The sequence below is a fragment of the Miniopterus natalensis genome, chromosome 11, assembly GCF_054644295.1.
Source record: "Miniopterus natalensis isolate mMinNat1 chromosome 11, mMinNat1.hap1, whole genome shotgun sequence".
Classification (NCBI taxonomy): Eukaryota; Metazoa; Chordata; class Mammalia; order Chiroptera; family Miniopteridae; genus Miniopterus; species Miniopterus natalensis.
Genome location: NC_142091.1, coordinates 39,977,087 through 39,996,474, shown reverse-complemented (window position 1 = coordinate 39,996,474; position 19,388 = coordinate 39,977,087). Strand labels below are relative to the sequence as shown.

The window sequence follows — 19,388 nt, the reverse complement described above, 5'->3', positions numbered from 1 at the left end:
ATATTTAATAGTCAATTGTTTTTTTTCACAAATCCCTTATTCATGTCCTTCGTCCATTTTTTCTGAGTATGTTAATCTTTTGCTTAATGACCTTCAGACTGTTAATGCTTTTGAAGGCATTAATGGCAATACTTTTTAAAAACTACTCTAACTATAGTAACTATTAAAAAGCCCAAGGATAGTTTTAGTTCTCCTCCTCTTTGTTAGTTTTTCAATATCTGTAACCACCAGTGTTGATGGTTTTCGCTGTAGTACTTGGTTTGAATTTCATTTCCTTCAACAGGCACAGGACCTGGCTCAATTATTTGCTGAATGGATGAATGAATTTCAATAATTCCCATGCACACAAACACACAGTCCTCACAGGTAAGTCAAAGAACCAGAATCCATCTCCCACATAGCTGAAGTTCTTCCACATCTGATCTAACATGGTCAGGTGAGTCTCCTGTGTCTACTCACCTTACCTAAAAGGATCTCCTGGTGGGCAGCTGTCACAGGTAATTTACCCAGGATATGGATTAAGATCCCAAAGAGAAATGAAAAGGGTCTTTAAGCAGCTAAAATCCATGGCTAAAACTCATATATTTAATTCATAGCAGAGTCTGTCGGGTTCTCACTTGAGACTATTTACCTTTAGTTTACACACAATTTGGATAGTATTGGCATTAGTCTTCCTGTTTTTCAGAAGATCAAAAGCCAAGAGGGTACAAAAGAGTTGTTATAGATAGGTAAACTAACTGAAGGCAGCGAGGAATAATATCTGGTAAAGAGGTAGTGTGGTACAGAGTTTAAGAAGATTGGCTTTAAAATCTGGGACAATCTAACCATCAACATGAATAATGACAGCAATGGATTATAACCCATTGAGTAAAATACGATTCCATGAGTCTGTATTGAAAATAAATTAATAAGTCAAATAGGGAGAAGGGGGAAATCCTTCCTTACTGTAGAAAGATAAGTAATAAATGTAGAAGGGAGGATGAAATTAGAAAATCACCATTTTGTAATATTATACTTATCAGGAATAACAAGAGTATCTAGTTCACATGACTGTGTTAATGTACGTAAAGTGCTTAGAACAGTGACTGACATATATAATAAGTGCTCAACAAATGTTAGTTATTTCTATGTACCTGATCCTGTGGTTAAGCTGTGGGGAAATCAAGAGAAGTATGAACTAAGACACTTAAATTGGGAAGACAGTATGCCATTTTATAAGAAGCAGAAACCTGGGTTCAAATAAAAGCTCTACCATTTACTGACTATGGTTCTGGGCAACTTAGTACATCTCTGAAGACTCCATTTCCTTACCAGAATAATGGAAATAATGATGTCTCCCTTGTAGGTTATGAGATAAGTATGTAAAACTCCACAGTGCCTAGCTAAGAGGAGGAGTTCCACAAATATGAGCTCACATCCCTTTGTCCACATGATCCTAGTGATAACAACATGAGTCTGAACCAAAGTATACACCAGATTTGTACTTGGACACCCCCAGGATTCATGCTGGTATAGCCCTATATTAAGAAGGCAGCTCTTCTATATTCTGCACAAGTTAGCTTGTTTTAAAATCTAAGACAGAAGGGTTTGTCGATTTAAACTCAAAGGGACATAATTTGGTTAATCCTCCGCTGTTGTATCCAATCACTGTTCAATCACACCCCCTTCCATGGCAGGCTGTCCCTCCAGGCAGCTAGTGTCACTAACTGTGCTACCTGGGCCTCTCCAGGTTCATGAGTATTGATTCTATCTGTCCAATTTGCAGGCTGCAAGACGTGTCCAAGCAACCAAGTATGCTGCCCTTGGCCCCACAGGGCAGACAGTGGTCTGGCAGGATGGGGAGAGGAGACTGACTAGGCCCAGCCCTGGGGCTGCTAACACAATCAAAGGGAATGGGCAATTCACTTCACAAACTTGAAGGCCAAAAAGGGTAAGCATCTAAGCTAGTGACTCATTCTGCAACCTCAAAGAAGATTCCTTTCACTTTTAATAAAACTCAAAAGGCAGCAGCCCCACTGTGAGATACAGCTAGGACTAATGGAACTGTGGCTACTCAGTAGCCAAGATGCCTAGTAGGCTTTTCATTTAACAGCTATCATGTACATCCAACCCAAAGGTCCATAGGAATCAGGCCCTTCTTAGAGAAACCAGCCCAGATCAGGCTGGAGGGCTACATGACTTTGGTGAGCTTTGGTGACCAAAAGAACTTCATGGAACTGTGGGCTGCAGCAAGGCGGACACAGAGTAGGGGACTGGCAGGGTGAGAGAAAGCTAAGGCAAGGCTAGGAGTGCCAAGAAGTTCATAGTCAAAATAGAACCGCGGGACAGAGACCAGGCAGCAAAGATGTAAGGCAGAGAGTCAGAAGCCAAGTCAGATGGCAAGGACTGGAGGCTGAGGCAGAAGAATAGACCACAAACAAAGTAAGCACCCAGAAACCAAGGAATACACTGGCCCCAGAGGGCTGGCAAATGAAGAAGTAACCAGGAGCAGCAGTGAGGAGACTGGAAATAAAGTGATTTCTGCCTCTTTTATATGTTTTGCTGAAGTAGAAACAAATCCCCAAATTTAAAACAAATCCCCAAATTTAAAACTTCCATGGGGAGATGGGGAGCTGGCCCACCTGGGTGACAAGAGGAGTACAGGGTCAGCCATAAAATCAGAATCTGACAGCACAAAGGGAGGCAGGCACTGCTATTTAAGATTATTTACCAGAGGACAACTGCAGCCTCCCCTCTGTTCTTCTGGTGCTGGCATACTGGCTGACATTTTGTAGTTTAGGCATTACTGCCTTAAACTGGTACCAAATGGGCTGTGGTGTATGGGTACCAAATGGGCTGTGGTGTATGGGCTAGGCCTTCATGGTCTTAATAGTTGGATTAAAGGGGACAGAGGAACCATGAAAAATCTCCACTCAAAGGAACTACACTGACTACTCCACAGGTATTCGCTGAGCAAAGGCTTAAGAATACCAGCAATTCTCCCATCCAGCACAGGATGTGGCCTCTGGTGGTCTGTGGGAAGATATGCCTACCAATGCCAATATCAATCTTAAAGGCTAGAGATAATCTCCAGATGCACTAGTTCCCTTTCTAACTGGGGGAGTCAGAAAATGTCTATAGCCCAACAAATGGGGGTTTGTCCTTTAGTGACTTGGCTCTAGCAGCAGCACTTGCCTTCCTGTGTGCCCATCAGAATCTGTTCTGTTCTTATCTCCCCCCAAGTGAACTGACTGGGCCTTGAAAATATTGAAGGTAAAGTTTGTGAGGGATAGCATCAAGCCCACAGGCTGGTAGAGGAGCTGCAACAGGACAAAGCTAGCCGTGTTGTGGTGGGAGGCAGGCAAGCCTGAAAATCTGGCTAATGGGAAATGGTCAGGTCTTGAAAACTGGCCTGGGGCAGGCAGGAGAATGCAGGTCCAGAGCCCAAGATCTCAGCAAGTTATATGTGTGAGTAGGAACAGTAAGCTTTGATTCTAGGCTGAGAGCTATTTTCTCTCTACCTTGTTTCTATTGCCTGCTGGTACAAGTATCTATTTTCTCAAGAGTATAGAGTATGGCTAAGTAAGAGGAAGACAGTAGTCCAATAATGAAAGCTAACATTTGTATATACTTCTTACACTCCAGGTACTATTTTAAACACTATATATATTCTAACATGTTTAATCTTCACAACCACCCTATGAGATAGGTTACACATAAGAAAACTGAAGCACTAAGAGGTTCAGTAACTTGTCCAAGGTCATTCAACTGTAAGGAGTGGAGAGGGATTGAACCTGGCAGTCTGGCTACAAAGTTCATGTCCTTATCACTCTGCTCTATTGCCCCTCACTTCCCTATATTGACTCCCAGATAGCTGTCTATAGGACCACTGTCTCAACTTACTTTTTAGCAGCCCAACAGAAAAATGAGGTAAACATATAAATAGTCAATTCCCAGAGGAGGAAACAGACAAACAAAAAAGATTATAATTGCCCTAGCCGGTTTTGATCAGTGGTTAGAGCGTCAGCCTGCGGACTGAAGGGTCTCAGGTTTGATTCCTGACAAGGGCACACACCTTGGTTGCAGGCTCGATCCCTGGTCCCCGTCTGGGGCACATGTGGGAGGCAAGCAATCAATGTGTCTCTCTTACATTGATGTTTCTCTCTCTCCCTTCCACTCTCTCTGAAAAGCAATGGAAAAAATATCCTCGGGTGGGGGTTAAAAAAAAAAAAGATTATATTAAGTACATGAGGAGGTATCTTCAAGCTCATTTGTTATTAGAGAAATACAAATTAAAATGAGATATCACTTTAAATTCAACATATTAACAAAACTTAGAGAGCTGAAAAATGCCAAGTGTTGGTGAGGACATGGGGTTCTGAGAATCTTCATGCACTGTCAGGGTAGAGGCTGGTACAGCCATTCTGGAAGCTAATCTTATAATACTTTGTCAAATTAAAGTACCTTACCCTATAGCCCAGTACTTCTCCTGAGTACAGATATCCCAGAGAAATTCTTACTCAGGTCCATAAAGGGCAACACAGGGGATATTCACCATAGCATTCTGTGGTAGTGGGGAGTTGTAGACAATCAAGTGTCCATCACTGGCGAACAAATGAGTTAAATGTGGTAGGCACACACTATGAAATGATGATGCAGCAGTTAGAAGAAACAGGCTGGATATACGTGCAGCAACATGGATAGATGATTTTTAAAAGGCCTGATTCCCTTTCCCCTTCTATTAGTCATTAACTGAACCAGACAATCTGTTCCAAAGTTTAGTCCTTCAGGGAATCTCACAATTGCAGAACTTCTGATTCCTATGCTGATAATGATCTTGGAGACTGAAGAATTAAGGACCCAGTGAAAACAATGAACTACCAGAGCATTAGCCATCAAATAATGCCACTCCTCCTGCTGGGGGTGTCCCTCTGCTTCAACTGGCTAGTCTCATTCACCTTCAGGGCCCCTCAGTGACCTTGACACCAACTCCACTGAGCCTTCTCTATCTTCCAGCCTGGATCCATGCCCTTCCTCTTTGTCTACACAGAACCCAGTACTCACCCCCATGGCAGGTGACCTTCATCCCAGTGTATCGTCATTGCCCGTTTACTTTTATTTGCCTTTCTCACTAGACTATCAGGCAAGGGTCATGTCTCAACCTTCTTTCCCAGCTCCTTGTTCAGTGCCTAGGTGACCATAAGTGGGCCAATACATGCCTTCTGAATGAGTGTATGGATAAATGGATGAAGGAGAATTAAATGAAATCATTAACTTATTTGGTGGGAAATGGGGGAGAAGGTAGAAGGCAACTGTCTTAGCCTTGCCCAGCCCTCTCCCACAAAACAAACAAACAGGCAGTTTAGCTGTGGAAAACCTCCATCTTCCTCTCCTGAGTACCAGCCCTTCCTGGGCTACAGGCAATTACCAAAGCTGAGGAAATGAACACAATGATGACCCCTATATGGCAGTTCCTGGGACTCATGGAACTCCCTTTGGAGCCATAGCTCCCATGGGTCCTGTTTTAATTTGCTGATCAGGTTGTAATTAGATTAGAGGTAGGAGCACACAGAGGAAGGTTGGCTTGCACTGACCTTGATGAGCTCCTGCATTTAGGGCAGTGGGATGTCACAATGCATGGGAGGACAGTTACATCGATCGATCTTAAGGCTTTCTGCTCTCAGTGGCCGGAGGGCCTTAGGGTCATCACATTGTTTAGGAAAGAGTGAGGAAACCTGTGAGCTGAGGCCTATGCTGGCCCAGGCGCGTGTCAAAGACGGCTGGCGAGCAGCTGGAGTTGGTGAAGCAAGAAGGGCAGTGATCCCAGCTCCAGGTCGTCCCCACACAATGTTGAGCTTCGGGAGAAGCTCCGCCAACTCCTCCTCCCTCTACCCCCCACATCCAAAGCACAGGGTCACTGTGATGAGTGTCATGGGTTCCAAGGAGAAAACAAAGAGGTGACCTATTCTCAGCCCAGTGCACACTTCAATGAGGGGAGGAAGCAAAGAGGTCACAGCTCAGGAGGTTTGCTGGCAAGTCAAATGAGCTGTGTCTCATTTGGCCTACTGGCTGGTCAGGAAAGCAGGGTGGCCAGACCAAAGGGAAATGGCATGTATTACATTTAGAGGTCCTGTGGCAGGGGACATGAACTGCAGGTGAAGAGGTAAGGGAAAGCGGTTTTCTTTTTAAAGCCAGTTTCCTTAGGCAACTAACTAAAGATCAGGTGGAAAGCAAGGTACCTGTGCAGAAAATGTGCCCCAGTTTCATCAAATGAAGATAATAATCTTGTTTACTTCCCTCAAAAAATAAAGATCAGTAATCATAATAAAGTAGCCACAGTGTGTTAAGCACTTTGCACTCACTACTTCAGATCCATGTAACTACTTGCAATGGGGTACTAGTTTCATTTTATAAATGAATAAACTGAGGCTCAGCAAGACAATATGAGTTACCCATGTGTACATACTAAATAAGCACATGAGCCAAGATTCAAATTCAGGTCTGTCTGGGGCCAAACCTGGTGCGCATTCCCCTAAACCACACTGGTTCTCATCCGTTCAACCATCTATTAGTCTGTCATGCTATCAATAGTTCCTGAGCCCCTCCTATGTACCAGGAACAGGGATTTTTCAGACAGCAGTTAAAGTAAAGCAGACCATAGCAGCTAGCTGGCATGGGAGGAACTCCGAAGGAGAAGGAGCCAAATCAATGGTGGGCCCAGACAAGACGAGATAATTGGGGGCAAGGCTCAAGAAAGGCACAGCACATTAAGCATAACACAGGATTTCCAGGACAGCCCCAGTTTCATTTCCTCAGCCTAGTTCTAAATACCCTTCTATATCTTTCCACTCATGGGCCAATATGGTTAAGTCCTGGTTGTTTGGGATTCTTACCACAGTATGGGCCCAGACTAGGCTCTCTCTAGGCAAATGATCCACGAGTATATAATGGGGCTGCTTATCTTTTAGACACTGGACAAAAATAAGAAAACCAAAAATATTAATAACAGCAGCAGATAACCTACTATATGTTCTGTGTGTTAGGTACTGCACTAAGCAGTTTTACATGTATTTTAATTTTAGCAAACACCCTACGCTGAGGTGTTATTATTCTCATTTTGCAGATGAGGAAACAGAGCTAGTAAGAGGTAAAGCTAGGTTTTAAACTCAGGCAGTCTCCTTCCAGAGCCCTTGTTACTACTATGTAACATAAAACTAGATGATGTGCTCCCCAAAGCAGGGATTGTGCCTAACCATCTGTTTCCTCACACACAGGGTCTAATACAGACCAGTAAATATTTGTTGAATCAATTCACTTCTGGGGCCTTAACACTGCACACACTGAGTTTTTAGTCAGCTCCTGAGCTTTACTTGCTAGTATTGCTAAGGTGGGCCTCTCTCCATCTGAATTTTATAGCTGGTTTTTGGTTTTAACTGTAGGCTAAAACACTCATCCCTGTTCATTTTTATCAGCACAGATTTAACCATTGCTCTAGCCCAGTGACTACTTCTTTCATGCCCCTGATTCTTTCACCCAACATAACTGCTACCTCTTTAAGCTTCAATTAATCCGTCAATTTGATAGGCATTTATCCATGGCTTCAATGGAATCAGTGATATAACTACTGAATAGGACAGAGTCCCGTGGCTCTGATGTCTTTAAAGAGGAGGTGCAGAAGTGGACCATTTCACAGTCCCTAGAAATGAAATGGCCTTCCCCAAGCAGCTTAACTGTGTGACCACTGGATGCTCTCCTGGTCCCAACTGATACTCTCCACAGAGACAGCACTGAACACAGAACCCGAGGACAGGATACAGCATTTGGAGAAGTGGGGGTGGGAGGGGGGGCACACCCTGAAACTGTCACGTTAGGCAAATGAGCTGGCATTGCTTTCCAGGGAGCAGTGTCTTGGGTTGCCTGAGGTCAAGGCATGCGCCTGCCAAACTAGAATCGGGTGCATGTTGGAATTGGAATATCATTACTACGAAACAGGATTATCTTGAGCAACGATTCCAAATGGGATTAGAAATGACTCTCTGTTACTCGGAGATAATCAGTCCCAGCAGCAGCAGTGGGTGGGAGAAATGTCAAGCTTGGCACACTTTTCTGGGGGGCATGGTGCTGGCATTCCAGGCACCTGGCCAGCACTCTCACCCACCCTTCCTTGCTGGGAAACACTGGGCACTGTCCTGCATCGGGCAGGTGGCCACCTGGGACAAGAGCCAGTGCCCATCAGAGAGCCCTGCTCTGGGGTCCCATGTTCTGGCCAAACTTCTCAGATAAAAAGGACTGAAAAAAGAACCTCCAAAGCCCTCCTGCAGTAATAATAATAATAAGGGACAACCACTGCTACTATCCTACTACTAACTAAAGTAGCAAACCCTTATCTAGTGATTACTATATGACAGGCATTATTCCAAACACTTTACATATATTTACACAATTATTCCTCAAAATAGCCTTTTGAAGTAGATCTGTTTATTATCTCCATTTTATGGCTGGGTAAAGAATCACAGATAAGCCAAAGAATTTGCCAAGGTATATAACTAGTAAGAGGGAGAGCTTGGATTTGAACCCAATTAATGGCTCTAAAGCTCACAGCTGTACCACATGCTAGACCGTCAGCCTGATAGGATCACCATCAATGTTGGACAAGGCCTTTCCTTCACACTCTGGTCTCCAGACCCTGCCAGTTCTTCTACTAGATCTGGCACATTCCTACTTTCTCACCTTTGTGAACCTATGCTCACAATGGTACAACTTCCAGAAATGCTCTCCTTACCCTCCACCTTTAATGATCAAAATTATGTCCATCTTTCAAGACTCACCTAATGTGAAAGGGCCTTCTTTCACAATCTCCCCCAGCACTCTGGTGGTCTTCTCTGGGGCAATGACCACATTCTGCCTCTTTTAAAGCGAGACTCATTTTATCCCTTTTCTGTCAGCTTTTTGAGACAAGTAGAGTGGTTTGTCTATTTTTAGATTTCTCATAATCATCCAACACATAGCTGTTCATCAAGAAACTCTGACTGAGATGACTTGACTCCTGGTCCCAGCAACAGTTGGTCCACCCCATGGCCTTGCTGCCTGCCCCTTCTCTCCATGGTAGTATAGTCCAGTGGGAAGAATAAGGGTTTGGGGCTCAGAGATGTGGATTCAAATCCTGACTCCCTCTTTCACTTACTAGACAACCTTGGGCATCTCTGAGCTTCATTTTCTCTATCTGTAAAATAGGGATAATAACCTCTTCCTTATAGGATTGCAGTAAGGATTACAGACAACATGGAAAGTGCTCAACATGGGCCTGGCACACAGAAGGGACCCAATCAACCACAGCCATCATCATTACAACCATCAGGTGATTAGGCAGCATAAAGCCCAGCCTCCACAGGCTGAAGGAAACACCACTCTGCAGCAAGCAGCCAGGCCAAAAATAGGCTAGGGACCCTGGGAAGAGGCTCTAGGCCTCTGAGGCAGGAGAGGACTCCATGTGATCAGGCCCCCTAAGAACCTGCATTGAAACACAGGTATAGGGGTGCTCTACCAGCTGTCTCTGGACAGCAGCAAGGAAGGAGAACCTCCCAGGGAGGCTGCCCCTGGTCCAGCTGCAAGAGCAGTACTGGCTCTTTGCTCTAAGAACACCTGTGGAGTTGTTGGCCCTACAAAGGCCTGTAAAACCTCTCCTGCAGCACAGTAATCTGTTTTAGGCTGCTGGTTTCTTAAAGATAGGGTTTAATGCCCTCCTCCCCTTAGTAAGGTGGAGGGAAAATAAGCAAATGCTAAAAATAAATGACTGCTGTGAGAGGGAATTAAATGGTCTTCAGCCAAGGATGGCGGCATTTTAAAATTAACAAAGCCCAGGTACCACATCCAGGAAGGCCTTGGCAAATGCGTGTTATCCACTCATTAGCTCAGCTCCTCAGGGACCCTGGCCAAGCAGGGAAGGCAGTGCCGGGAAGCAGTCCTTCCGATGTTGATGAAATGCACTCCGGGAGAAAAGGCAGAGGAGGGAGGGAGACTCTTGTGGGGAATTTCAAACAGTTCTGCTGGAGCTTCGTGCTCTGCCTCACGGTCTCACCTTCTCCGTGGCAGGGGCTTTCAAAGCAACCAGCAAGCCCAAGTGGACTCAGATCTAAATCTCCCACCACCCCATTCTTTCAGGGTGTTTGGTTCCTGAAGCAAACATGGCCACACTATTTAGGTGGTTTCTCTGCTTGGCAGTCCAGGGACAAGTTGCCCAAGAATGGTGGGATGGGAGGGAAGCTCCCAGTCCTGTGCCCTGTACTTTCTCCTGTAAAGAAGAATCATACAACACTTTGTGAATTTATATAAGCCTACTCTATACCAGTAAAGTGAATTTATCATTCATCAGTAATTATACTACATGACACCAAGAATCATGTGAATTCACAAATCTTCATTCTCTCTTAACAATCAGAATATACAGTACTCTAATGTGAGATATCATCAACAAGAATTCCAGGTGGTCATAAACAACAGAATTCATTTTGATACTAAAACATAATTCTTAGTATGCCACTGGTCACAATTAATAATGAAAAACAGAGAGGGACGATGACCTTTTTAAAAGTTTCTTTATGTCAGTTTATTGAAGTATCAGTTATGCAGTATAAAATTCATCCTTTTAAGATATACAATTTGATGAGTTTTGGTTGTATAGTGACCACCATAATCAAGATTTAGAATATTTCTATCACCTCAAAAGTTCCTTTGGGTCCTTCCACTCCTAAACCTAGCAGTCACTAACCTGATTTCTGTCCCTACACTACTCCTTTCCAGACTGTCATATAAATGGAATTATATAGTAGGTAGCTTTTTGTGTCTGGCTTTAACTTAGCACAAGGCTTTTAAGATTCATCTATGTGCTGCATGTATGAGTAGTTTGTTCTTTTTATTGCTGCGTAGCAGTCTACTGTATGGATGTACCATAATTGTCTGCCCATTCACCAGTTGATGGATATTTGGATGATTTCTAGTTTTTGGTGATTATGAGTAAAGCTACTTGAAATATTTACATACAGGCCTTTTTGCAGGTGTGTGTTTTTATTTCTTGTGGACAAACACCTAGGAGTTGGTATTACTGGGTTGTATGGTAAATATGTTTTACCTTTATAAGAAACTGCCGAAGTGTTTTCCAAAGTGGCTACACCATCATGCACCCTATCAGCAATGATGACAATTGTTCGGCAACTTTGTTAGCACTTTGTATTGCCAGTTTTTCCAAATTTTAGTCATTGTAGTTAATAGGTATGTAGTGGTATGTCATTATGATTTTAATTTGCATTTCCCTAAATGACTAATGCTAAGAATCTTTTCATGTCCTTATCTACCATCCAGCTCTTTTTTGGTACTGTCTGCTCAAATCTTTTGCCCATTTAAAAAAAATTGAATTGTTTGTCCTTTTCTTATTGAATTATAAGAGTTCTTTATATCTTCTGGATACTATTCCTTTACCAGACATGTTTTTACAGCTTCTTTTTTGAGGAATTGAAATTATAAGGATGTAAATTATATCATTTTCTTTATAAACCACTATCCCATGTACATACACTGATGAAGGGAACAACAAAGACTTAAACTTTCAGTTTACAAATACCTTAGTGCCACTGGACAGAGGATCAAGCAGTACTTGGTACCTGCTAAAACGCATGAGACTATTTTTACCTCCACTACAAGCACCCAACCAACATTAGACTTTAAGGAAAGCTACATCTGGATAAATGGCTGTCCAATAAACAGCTTTTGGCCCCCCAGGCTCTGCACCTCCCAAAGCCCTGTTCTGGTCCACTAGGCTCCTGGAATGGTCAACAGTCTTCACACTCCATTGCTGGCCATTGTCCACTGGGAAAGGTAGGAGGGTCCCAATCCATCCCTCAGTGAAAGAGCAAACAGTGAGGCCTGTGGCTGCTTGGACATCAAAGTTGAGCAAATAGGCTTGGCAGGCCCTGCCTCTTCGCCTTCACATCCTGCAAATGCCATATGAAGGAGCTTCCCTGAGGGGGGTTATGACTTTCAGCTTATCATAGAACACATCAAAGTTTGCACCACACACGAACTGGGTGCATGGGTTCAAATCAAGTTGCCCAAGAGCGGATACTCAGCCATTGTGTCCAGTTTTAATCCTGTGTTTTCCCAAGTAATTAAGCCTTCTTGCTTATGAACTTGTGACTAAGTAAAGCATCACCGAGAGGTTGTAACATCAAAGTGCCTTCCACCGTCTGTCCGTGTTTGATAAAATTGGATTTCTTTCCCTTCTTAAAGAAAAACTAATTGAATTTAACTGAAGGCCGGGTATATTTGCACGAGCTGGTGGAGGCTATGCTAATTCACAGTGATCATCCTGGGACCCTGTGGCTTAGCCTTTAGCTGGACTGGGTCAGAGTACAACACAGAATGAGGCACCCAGACTCAGGCCAAACAAGTGCCTGTGGCATGAGGCTTATGGAGGGCTCACCGTGAAGGGGGGGCCAGCCCCCAGTGACTGCTTCTTAAGTCAATACTACACCCAAGCTGTTACTAGGGCTGGCAAAAGGATTTTCCTAGTAGAATATTGGTTAATCTTTGGCAGAATGGCTACTGAAGACAATGGCCATCACATTACTCAAGTCCTTGATATGTCAGCAGTTCAAGTAAGCTTCTTAAGGCAAAGGCTGTGATGCTTATTATCTGAACCCCCTCATAGCCTAGCACATTAGCACCTGACACAGTATAGTTTAAAAAATGCTGGATGCATGAACTGATAACATAAAGGAATGTCAGAACAAAGTTCCCCTCTCCTAAAGAACCAAACTCTCCATGTCCCTTGTTTGCCACGCTCACTGGGAAACTTCAATCTAAATTAATACTCGATTTCACTAATTACCTGATTTATAGTGAGTGTGGCACGGTCCCATTTATATAAAATTACACACACACACACACACACAAACATCGATCAGTCTCTAGATAGAGGGAATTCAGCTCACTGCTACTTTCTTCTCTATATTATTTTTACAAAAACAATAAACCTATTTTCAGAAAAGAAAATTTCTGGTTCAATCCTGATACAATTATCTTTCCTTTTACCAATATGATTTCTGATCTTGATCCAGTTTTAACTCTCTTGTGTACATTTATATTTGTATTTTAATTTACGTCACCTCAAACCCTTTTTGGAAATAAAAGGAAGAAATAAACTATACATTAAGTTCATTATACTACAGACTTTAAAAATTTTTGTTCTATGGCACTGTATTTTCTATTCAAACTTAAATAAAACAGTACTATCTTTACTATTCAAAATAAAATAAATAAATACATACATAAATAAAAGTTCACATTAAGTTAGTCTCCTTAAGAATAGAGACTATTCTGTTCTATATCCCTAAGGACTTAACACATTAAGCAAGTGTTCACTAAAGGCAGCTGAGGGTGAAATGACTGGGTGGCTCTCAGAATCTCTCCCTTGAGCTTGTGACTGCCAATATTCTAAAGCAGATGATGGTTCTCTCCTTTCAGCCTTGAATCAAGGGTTGCTACCCCTCTACCTTTCCTTCATCTAAATCCAACTAAAAAGTGGTGGCATTTCAGGCATGGCCAATATGATCCCAGAGGGTTTGGCGACTTATTAGATTAGAATCAGTACATTTCTAATAAGGAGAAACTTACTGGCAGTTGTGCTGGTATGGATGTGATGATTCCTCAGGACTACTCCCAGGACACCTTACCAAATGGGCCTACTCACCATGACTAATGAATGTATTCCTGAGATTCCCTTTCATCAGAGTCTCTTTTCCGTTTTTCCATAGCACTTCTTACCCTCTAATATATTATGTGGTTTACTTATGCACTATATTTGTATATTGCCTGTCTCTGCCTCTCTACTCAGGGACCACCATCTGTACAGAAATAAGCTCTATGAGGGTGGGGAATCTTTGCCAAGAACAGTGCCTGGCAAACAATAGGTGCCCCTAAAATTTGTGATATGAATAAACCAACCTAAGAGCATGCTATTTTCACTAAAAATCTGTCTTCCCTGGGTACTAGAATAAAGAGGAGGGCATAAAATGAAAGCTTAATACACCAATAATTAGTTCTAGAAACCAAAGCAAATAAATACAAGCCAACACTCTCACTTTGCTCAACGAGCATCACTGATTTGCTAATGGCCCTGGATAAACACAGGCAATCAGTTAAACTAACAACTCATTAGATTCAGAAAGAAGTATCCCCAAAGCACATCTACTAGCTATCTGTTCACTGATTGACAATACTCTTAAGTATAGTGTTATTTCCAATTCTGTTTCAGTGCTGAAAATACACTACACATAAGGGCACACTCCCTCCACTCCCTTTTTCCCCACCACTGGCTGCCTCTTGCAGATGGAGACACCTGCAAGCTGGGAAAGAAGACTGGTGGGTAGGGTGGAAATGGTGGTGGGTGGAGTATCAGTGGTAGAATAAACATGTGTATTTGTGCATAGAGAGATCTAATGTGACCAGCAGAGAATAATAACTCACCAGTTGTAAACTGTAGAACATATATTATCTCATTTGATTCTCATGAATACAGCAAGAATCTACTCTGCTGCCAGATTCAGTCCTCTCATGCCCTCTGCTTTGATAACATCCTGTCCACACTGCTCTGACATCACTAATTACACTAAACTTTCTCTACCTGCCTTTCTTTTCCACATTAGGCCACAAGCTCCCAAGGTCTCTGATTACCAAATGATTAGCACAGAGCCTGGCTCAGAGTAAATATTTACCAAATGTTTGTAGAAATTAATTAATTTCAGGAGGAGAAACAATGTCCATAGAATTCTGAAACTCAACTAAGGGTCAGAACCAGGACTAAATTCCAGGTGTCTCAACTGCAAAGTCTATTTACATCAATTTTTCTTTTAAAGACTAAGTGCTAGGAGCTAGAGACAAATAAGAAAATGGAATGCTGAGAAAAAGTTCACGAAAGAAGAGCAGAGAAGAGAGACCTATCTTAAGTACAGCTAAGTCTCTCAGGCAGTCTGAGGTAGTGTCACACCTATATTATAAAATCTCTGTTTTGTTGGTTTCCATCACATTTATGACCCTTCCAAAAGTGGCTAGGACTAGCAAATAAAAAGCTTAAAAATCTGCTTGAAGGGAAAATTAAAATTGGTACCTCCTACTATCAATTTCAGTGGCTGCAACTAAAGCACCCAGTCTGTTTTCTTTGAAAGCATTTCTTTTTGCTCTTAATCAATGCTTTTGCACAATCACAACTAGAGAGTGGGATGGGAAGGCAGCATCCAGCACTTGCCTGGGATCTGGCAGTAGTGAGGTAAAGTACAACACACAAACTTTATAGGCCGCCAGATCAGGTCCTAAATCCTGTCTATGTGACCTTAAACAAATTGCTTTATCTCTTTGGGCTTCAGTTTTCTCACCTGCAAAATAAGAATAACAACATATATGTTGTGGGGTGGTTGTGAGAATTAGCAATAACTCTCTACACAAAGTAGACTATTTAGATCTTTATACAACAGCTACACCCTAGGGAATGGACTAGTAGGTAGAAAAATAGCAGGGCTTCCAATGGGAGAGCAGGAATGCCCCTACCTTCCCTATTTTCCATCAGAACCTCCAAAGAAACAGCCCAGAGGAGCGCTGGCTGGGGACAGTGACTGCTGACTTCTCAACACAGAGAGATGGTGGATAACTCACTTAATCTCTTAAGACAGGCTTTCAAACATTTCATTGCTTCAACAATGCAAATGACTCGCCTAAGGTCACAAAGCCAATGAATGATGGAGCTGGGATTCAGAGCTACATCTTCCCTCTCCACATTTTTTATACTTTCCATTGCACTGGGTACAGACCAGTACCTTAGGCTGAGTTCACCTCCCTGCCTCTGGAGAAAACAGCAGGGGGACAGGCAAGGGCAGAGAGGATTCAGGAATGTGATCTGCAGAGATCTGGCTAAGGGAGCCCTGTGTGAAAGGAGATCTCTCACCTTTCGTTTCGGCTGATGGCTGCCACCATAAGTGCTGTCCAGCCAAGTTTGTGCCTTGCATTGACATCTGCACCTTCCGACAACAGCCTAGAAAAGACAGAGAAATATTTTCAGTATATGTTTTACCATGTACCTATGAGACAGCCAACAAATAGGGAGGCTGGATGAACCTGGAAATAAAGGCCTTTGAGAACTAAATACACATCCCAGCATTTCTGGCCAGTTTCCCCAACTCCAGGCTTCCCCTACCTCTCCGCCTCTTCCCTTAAGTGAGTCTGCCCCTTGCTGTCATCCTCCCAGCCTTGTGAGAAAATATGTGGTAGGGACCTTAATGCCCTGACACTCCTACTCCCTCGGTCCAGAATGCTTTCTCCCGACCTCTTTGCCTATTCTAATCCTACTTTCATGCCATGGGATGCAATCCTCGCTTGAGGACTCTCCCTAAGAAGGCTTCCTTGACTCATCCAGTCCACAGATCTCTCTTCCGTCCTTAGAATTTCCCTGTGCTTAGCACCAAATGCCCAGGGACACTTCTTATCTAGGTAGTTCCCAGTTTACCAAAGGATCACACTCTTGGAAATCTTTTAACCCAAGGAAAGATGGAAACAATGTTAGAAATGCTACATTAGGTTTCTAGGAGAGTCCACATGAATTTATTTGACTCTATATGCCAGTGCCTAGCATGTGGTAGTGACTTAATAGTTGTTGGATAAATTAACAAACACAGGGTTTTAAGTATACTACTAAAAGCCTGAATTCTGGCTCCTGGGAAGCGAGGGCCCTAAAATGTGGAAGTGGACAGAGAAAGGGGAATAAATAGAATCAATTCTTACTGAGCACCTACTCCAAGAAGGAACTGCCCTCAGAACTTCACATGCTCTCATTTACTCTTTGCACAAGCTTAAGGAGCTGATACTAATCTCTTTTCATGGATGAGGTAACGGGCTCTGTGAGGTGAAAGGACTCGCTGAAGGTCACAAAGCTAGTAAAGGGGCAATACAGTAACTGGAACCCAGGTCGATAATGGCTCTACAGTCTGAATCCTTCTTACCTCACCACCCTTCCTCTAGTTGAAACCTGGTTCCATGTCACATGTTAGACAAAAGACTAAACTGACTGCAGCAAACCCACAATATGTGCTGGGTCCTGTGCTAGATTCTGGGGTGGGGTGTGTGAGAATGCCTGGGGTCTACCCTAGGGAAGTACAATTTGGTTGTGGGGGAGTACTCAGAACAGTAGGAAACCAAAGCCTGTATTGTGTGGATCTCACCGGAAGTGCTACAGGCGGCCAGGAAGAGGGAGGCCAAAAGTCAAGAGTGATTCACCAACAAGGTAGCATCTGCTTATGAGGAACGGGGGGGCGGTGTTTAGAGGAACTGGGAGGTTGTCTACTCTTCAGTGGGTTCTAGACAAAAGGGCACTGACAGAGCCCCAGAGGCTTGGGGTTGAGCCCTGGTTACCATTCTTGTGTAGTAAATGCTCCTCTGGACCAAGCCAAATAAAAACTCTGTGCTGGTAGGTATCAGGTGACTAAGGCTTGGGAGGGTAAAAACCACCAAGCCTAAGGAGGAGATAGACCCACACACCGATGCATGAATGGGGACCAAGGTTGTAGGGAACCTAACCCAGTCTTAGTGACCCGGAGGTCTCTCTTTGGAGGTGATAACAGAGCTAGCCAGACAAAGGGGGCGAGGGAAGGGAAGGAGTATTCCACGTAGAGGTAAAGCCTCTAACCCAGAGAAGAGAGCATGGGGTATGAGAGTCAGAAAGAGGTTTGGCAAGGCTAAGGCACAAAATGTAAAGGGAGAGTGTCAGGAGGGGAGGATGGGAAACCCTCATCTCTCATATGTCTAGTTTGGAGGATTTCTTCTGGGCCTCTTACCAGGGTTCTGAGAGTTAAGAGACTGGAATCCAGGATCCTAACTGTGATTCTGATCAGATGGCCTCACTTCTCTGGTCCTCAGTCCAGAAGACTAGAATATAAGGACCAAATCAAAGAGGTTTGTGAAGGGAAAGACTTGAACTGTGTCTTGAAGAACAAGAACAGTTTAGAGACAAGGGATGAAGTGCAAGGCAGTCAAGACACAAGGAATAGGATACTATTCAGAAGCAGTCAAACAATGAGAAGGTATATTCAGAGGCCATCAGGTAGACCCATCTGGGTGACAGTTCACAGTAGAGAGACAGACAGCTGCCGAGGTATGCAGGGCCTACAAAAGGGCCTCAAAACCCAAGCTAAGGAGGCCAAGGCAGTGGGCATAAACCTTTTTTGAGCCATGTGCTTCTTTAAAAATATGATCAAAGCTGATGACTCTCTCCAGAAAAGTGCATAGAAGCATACATACCCCCCCATACACACAATTTTTTAACATACAATGTCCAGGGGCTCACAGGTCCTTATAAAATTAATAGTGGACCCTAGGTTAAAAACCCAATCTAACCTGGCCAGCATGGCTCAGCGGTGGAGCATCGACCTATGATCCAGGAGACTGCATTTTGATTCCTCGTCAGGGCACTTGCCTGGGTTATGGGCTTGATCCCCAATGAGGGGTGTGCAGGAGGCAGCCGATCAATGACTCTGTCATCACTGATGTTTCTATCTCTCCTTCTCCCTCCCTCTCTCTGAAATCAATAAAGATACATTTAAAAAAACAAACAAAAAACCAATCTGAAGAGTTGACAAATGCCTGGCATGTGTGCTACTGTTCTGCACTCCTGAGTCTAAGTCAGAAATCACAAATCTCTGCAAGCAGTTCTTTCCTGTGGAGCCTTTGAAAGAGCCTCAGAATCCTCCTCAACACTGGTTCCAATCAACCACCATCAAGCCACTATAGCTGGAAACAGAGAGGAAACCTATTTGCCATTCCTTGGACTCTCACCATAGGCAGTAGGGTTGTCACTGAAGGTTTTGGGGCAAAAGAAATTATAAAATTAACCTAATGACTTCAGCAGGCTTAAGTCATTTGAAAGGGGAGAGAGAAGAAAATGGGGACAAGGAGACCAGTGGAGACTGCTATAAGACAGACCTAAGGAGATGAGCTGGGGCAGAACAATGAGAAAGCAGGGCATGGCTAGAACCAGCACAGCCAGAATCCTTCATGCCTTCAGTGGGTCAGTCACCCATGTCCCCCTGCCTGGCTGGGCACAGAGAATTCTGGAAGCAGCACTGCTCAGGAGATAGGGCTGAAGAAAGAAGATTGAGATGCTTCCTCCTCCTGCCCCTTGAGGGCTGAGTGTAGGGTAAACAAAAAGAAAAGGATGAATGAAGGGCTTTGGAGTAAGTCAGACCTGAATTCAAATTCTGGTCCAGCTAAATAATCCTGAGCAAATCAATTCTGAGTCTCAGTTTTCTAACCTATCAAATAGGGATGATAAGTTCTAATTTATAGTCACTGCAGTCCAATGCCTGGCATATAGC

General features: G+C 43.4%; 1 protein-coding gene across 1 annotated transcript in view; it reads right to left on the bottom strand.

Moving 5' to 3' along the window:
• Positions 1–19,388, bottom strand: part of CLPB (ClpB family mitochondrial disaggregase) — a 135,450-nt gene that overhangs the window by 86,242 nt on the left and 29,820 nt on the right. Inside the window, exon 3 of the mRNA XM_016208489.2 lies at positions 15,971–16,057. Within this exon, the coding sequence (XP_016063975.2) occupies positions 15,971–16,057 (87 nt within the window). The remainder of the gene's footprint in view (positions 1–15,970; positions 16,058–19,388) is intronic.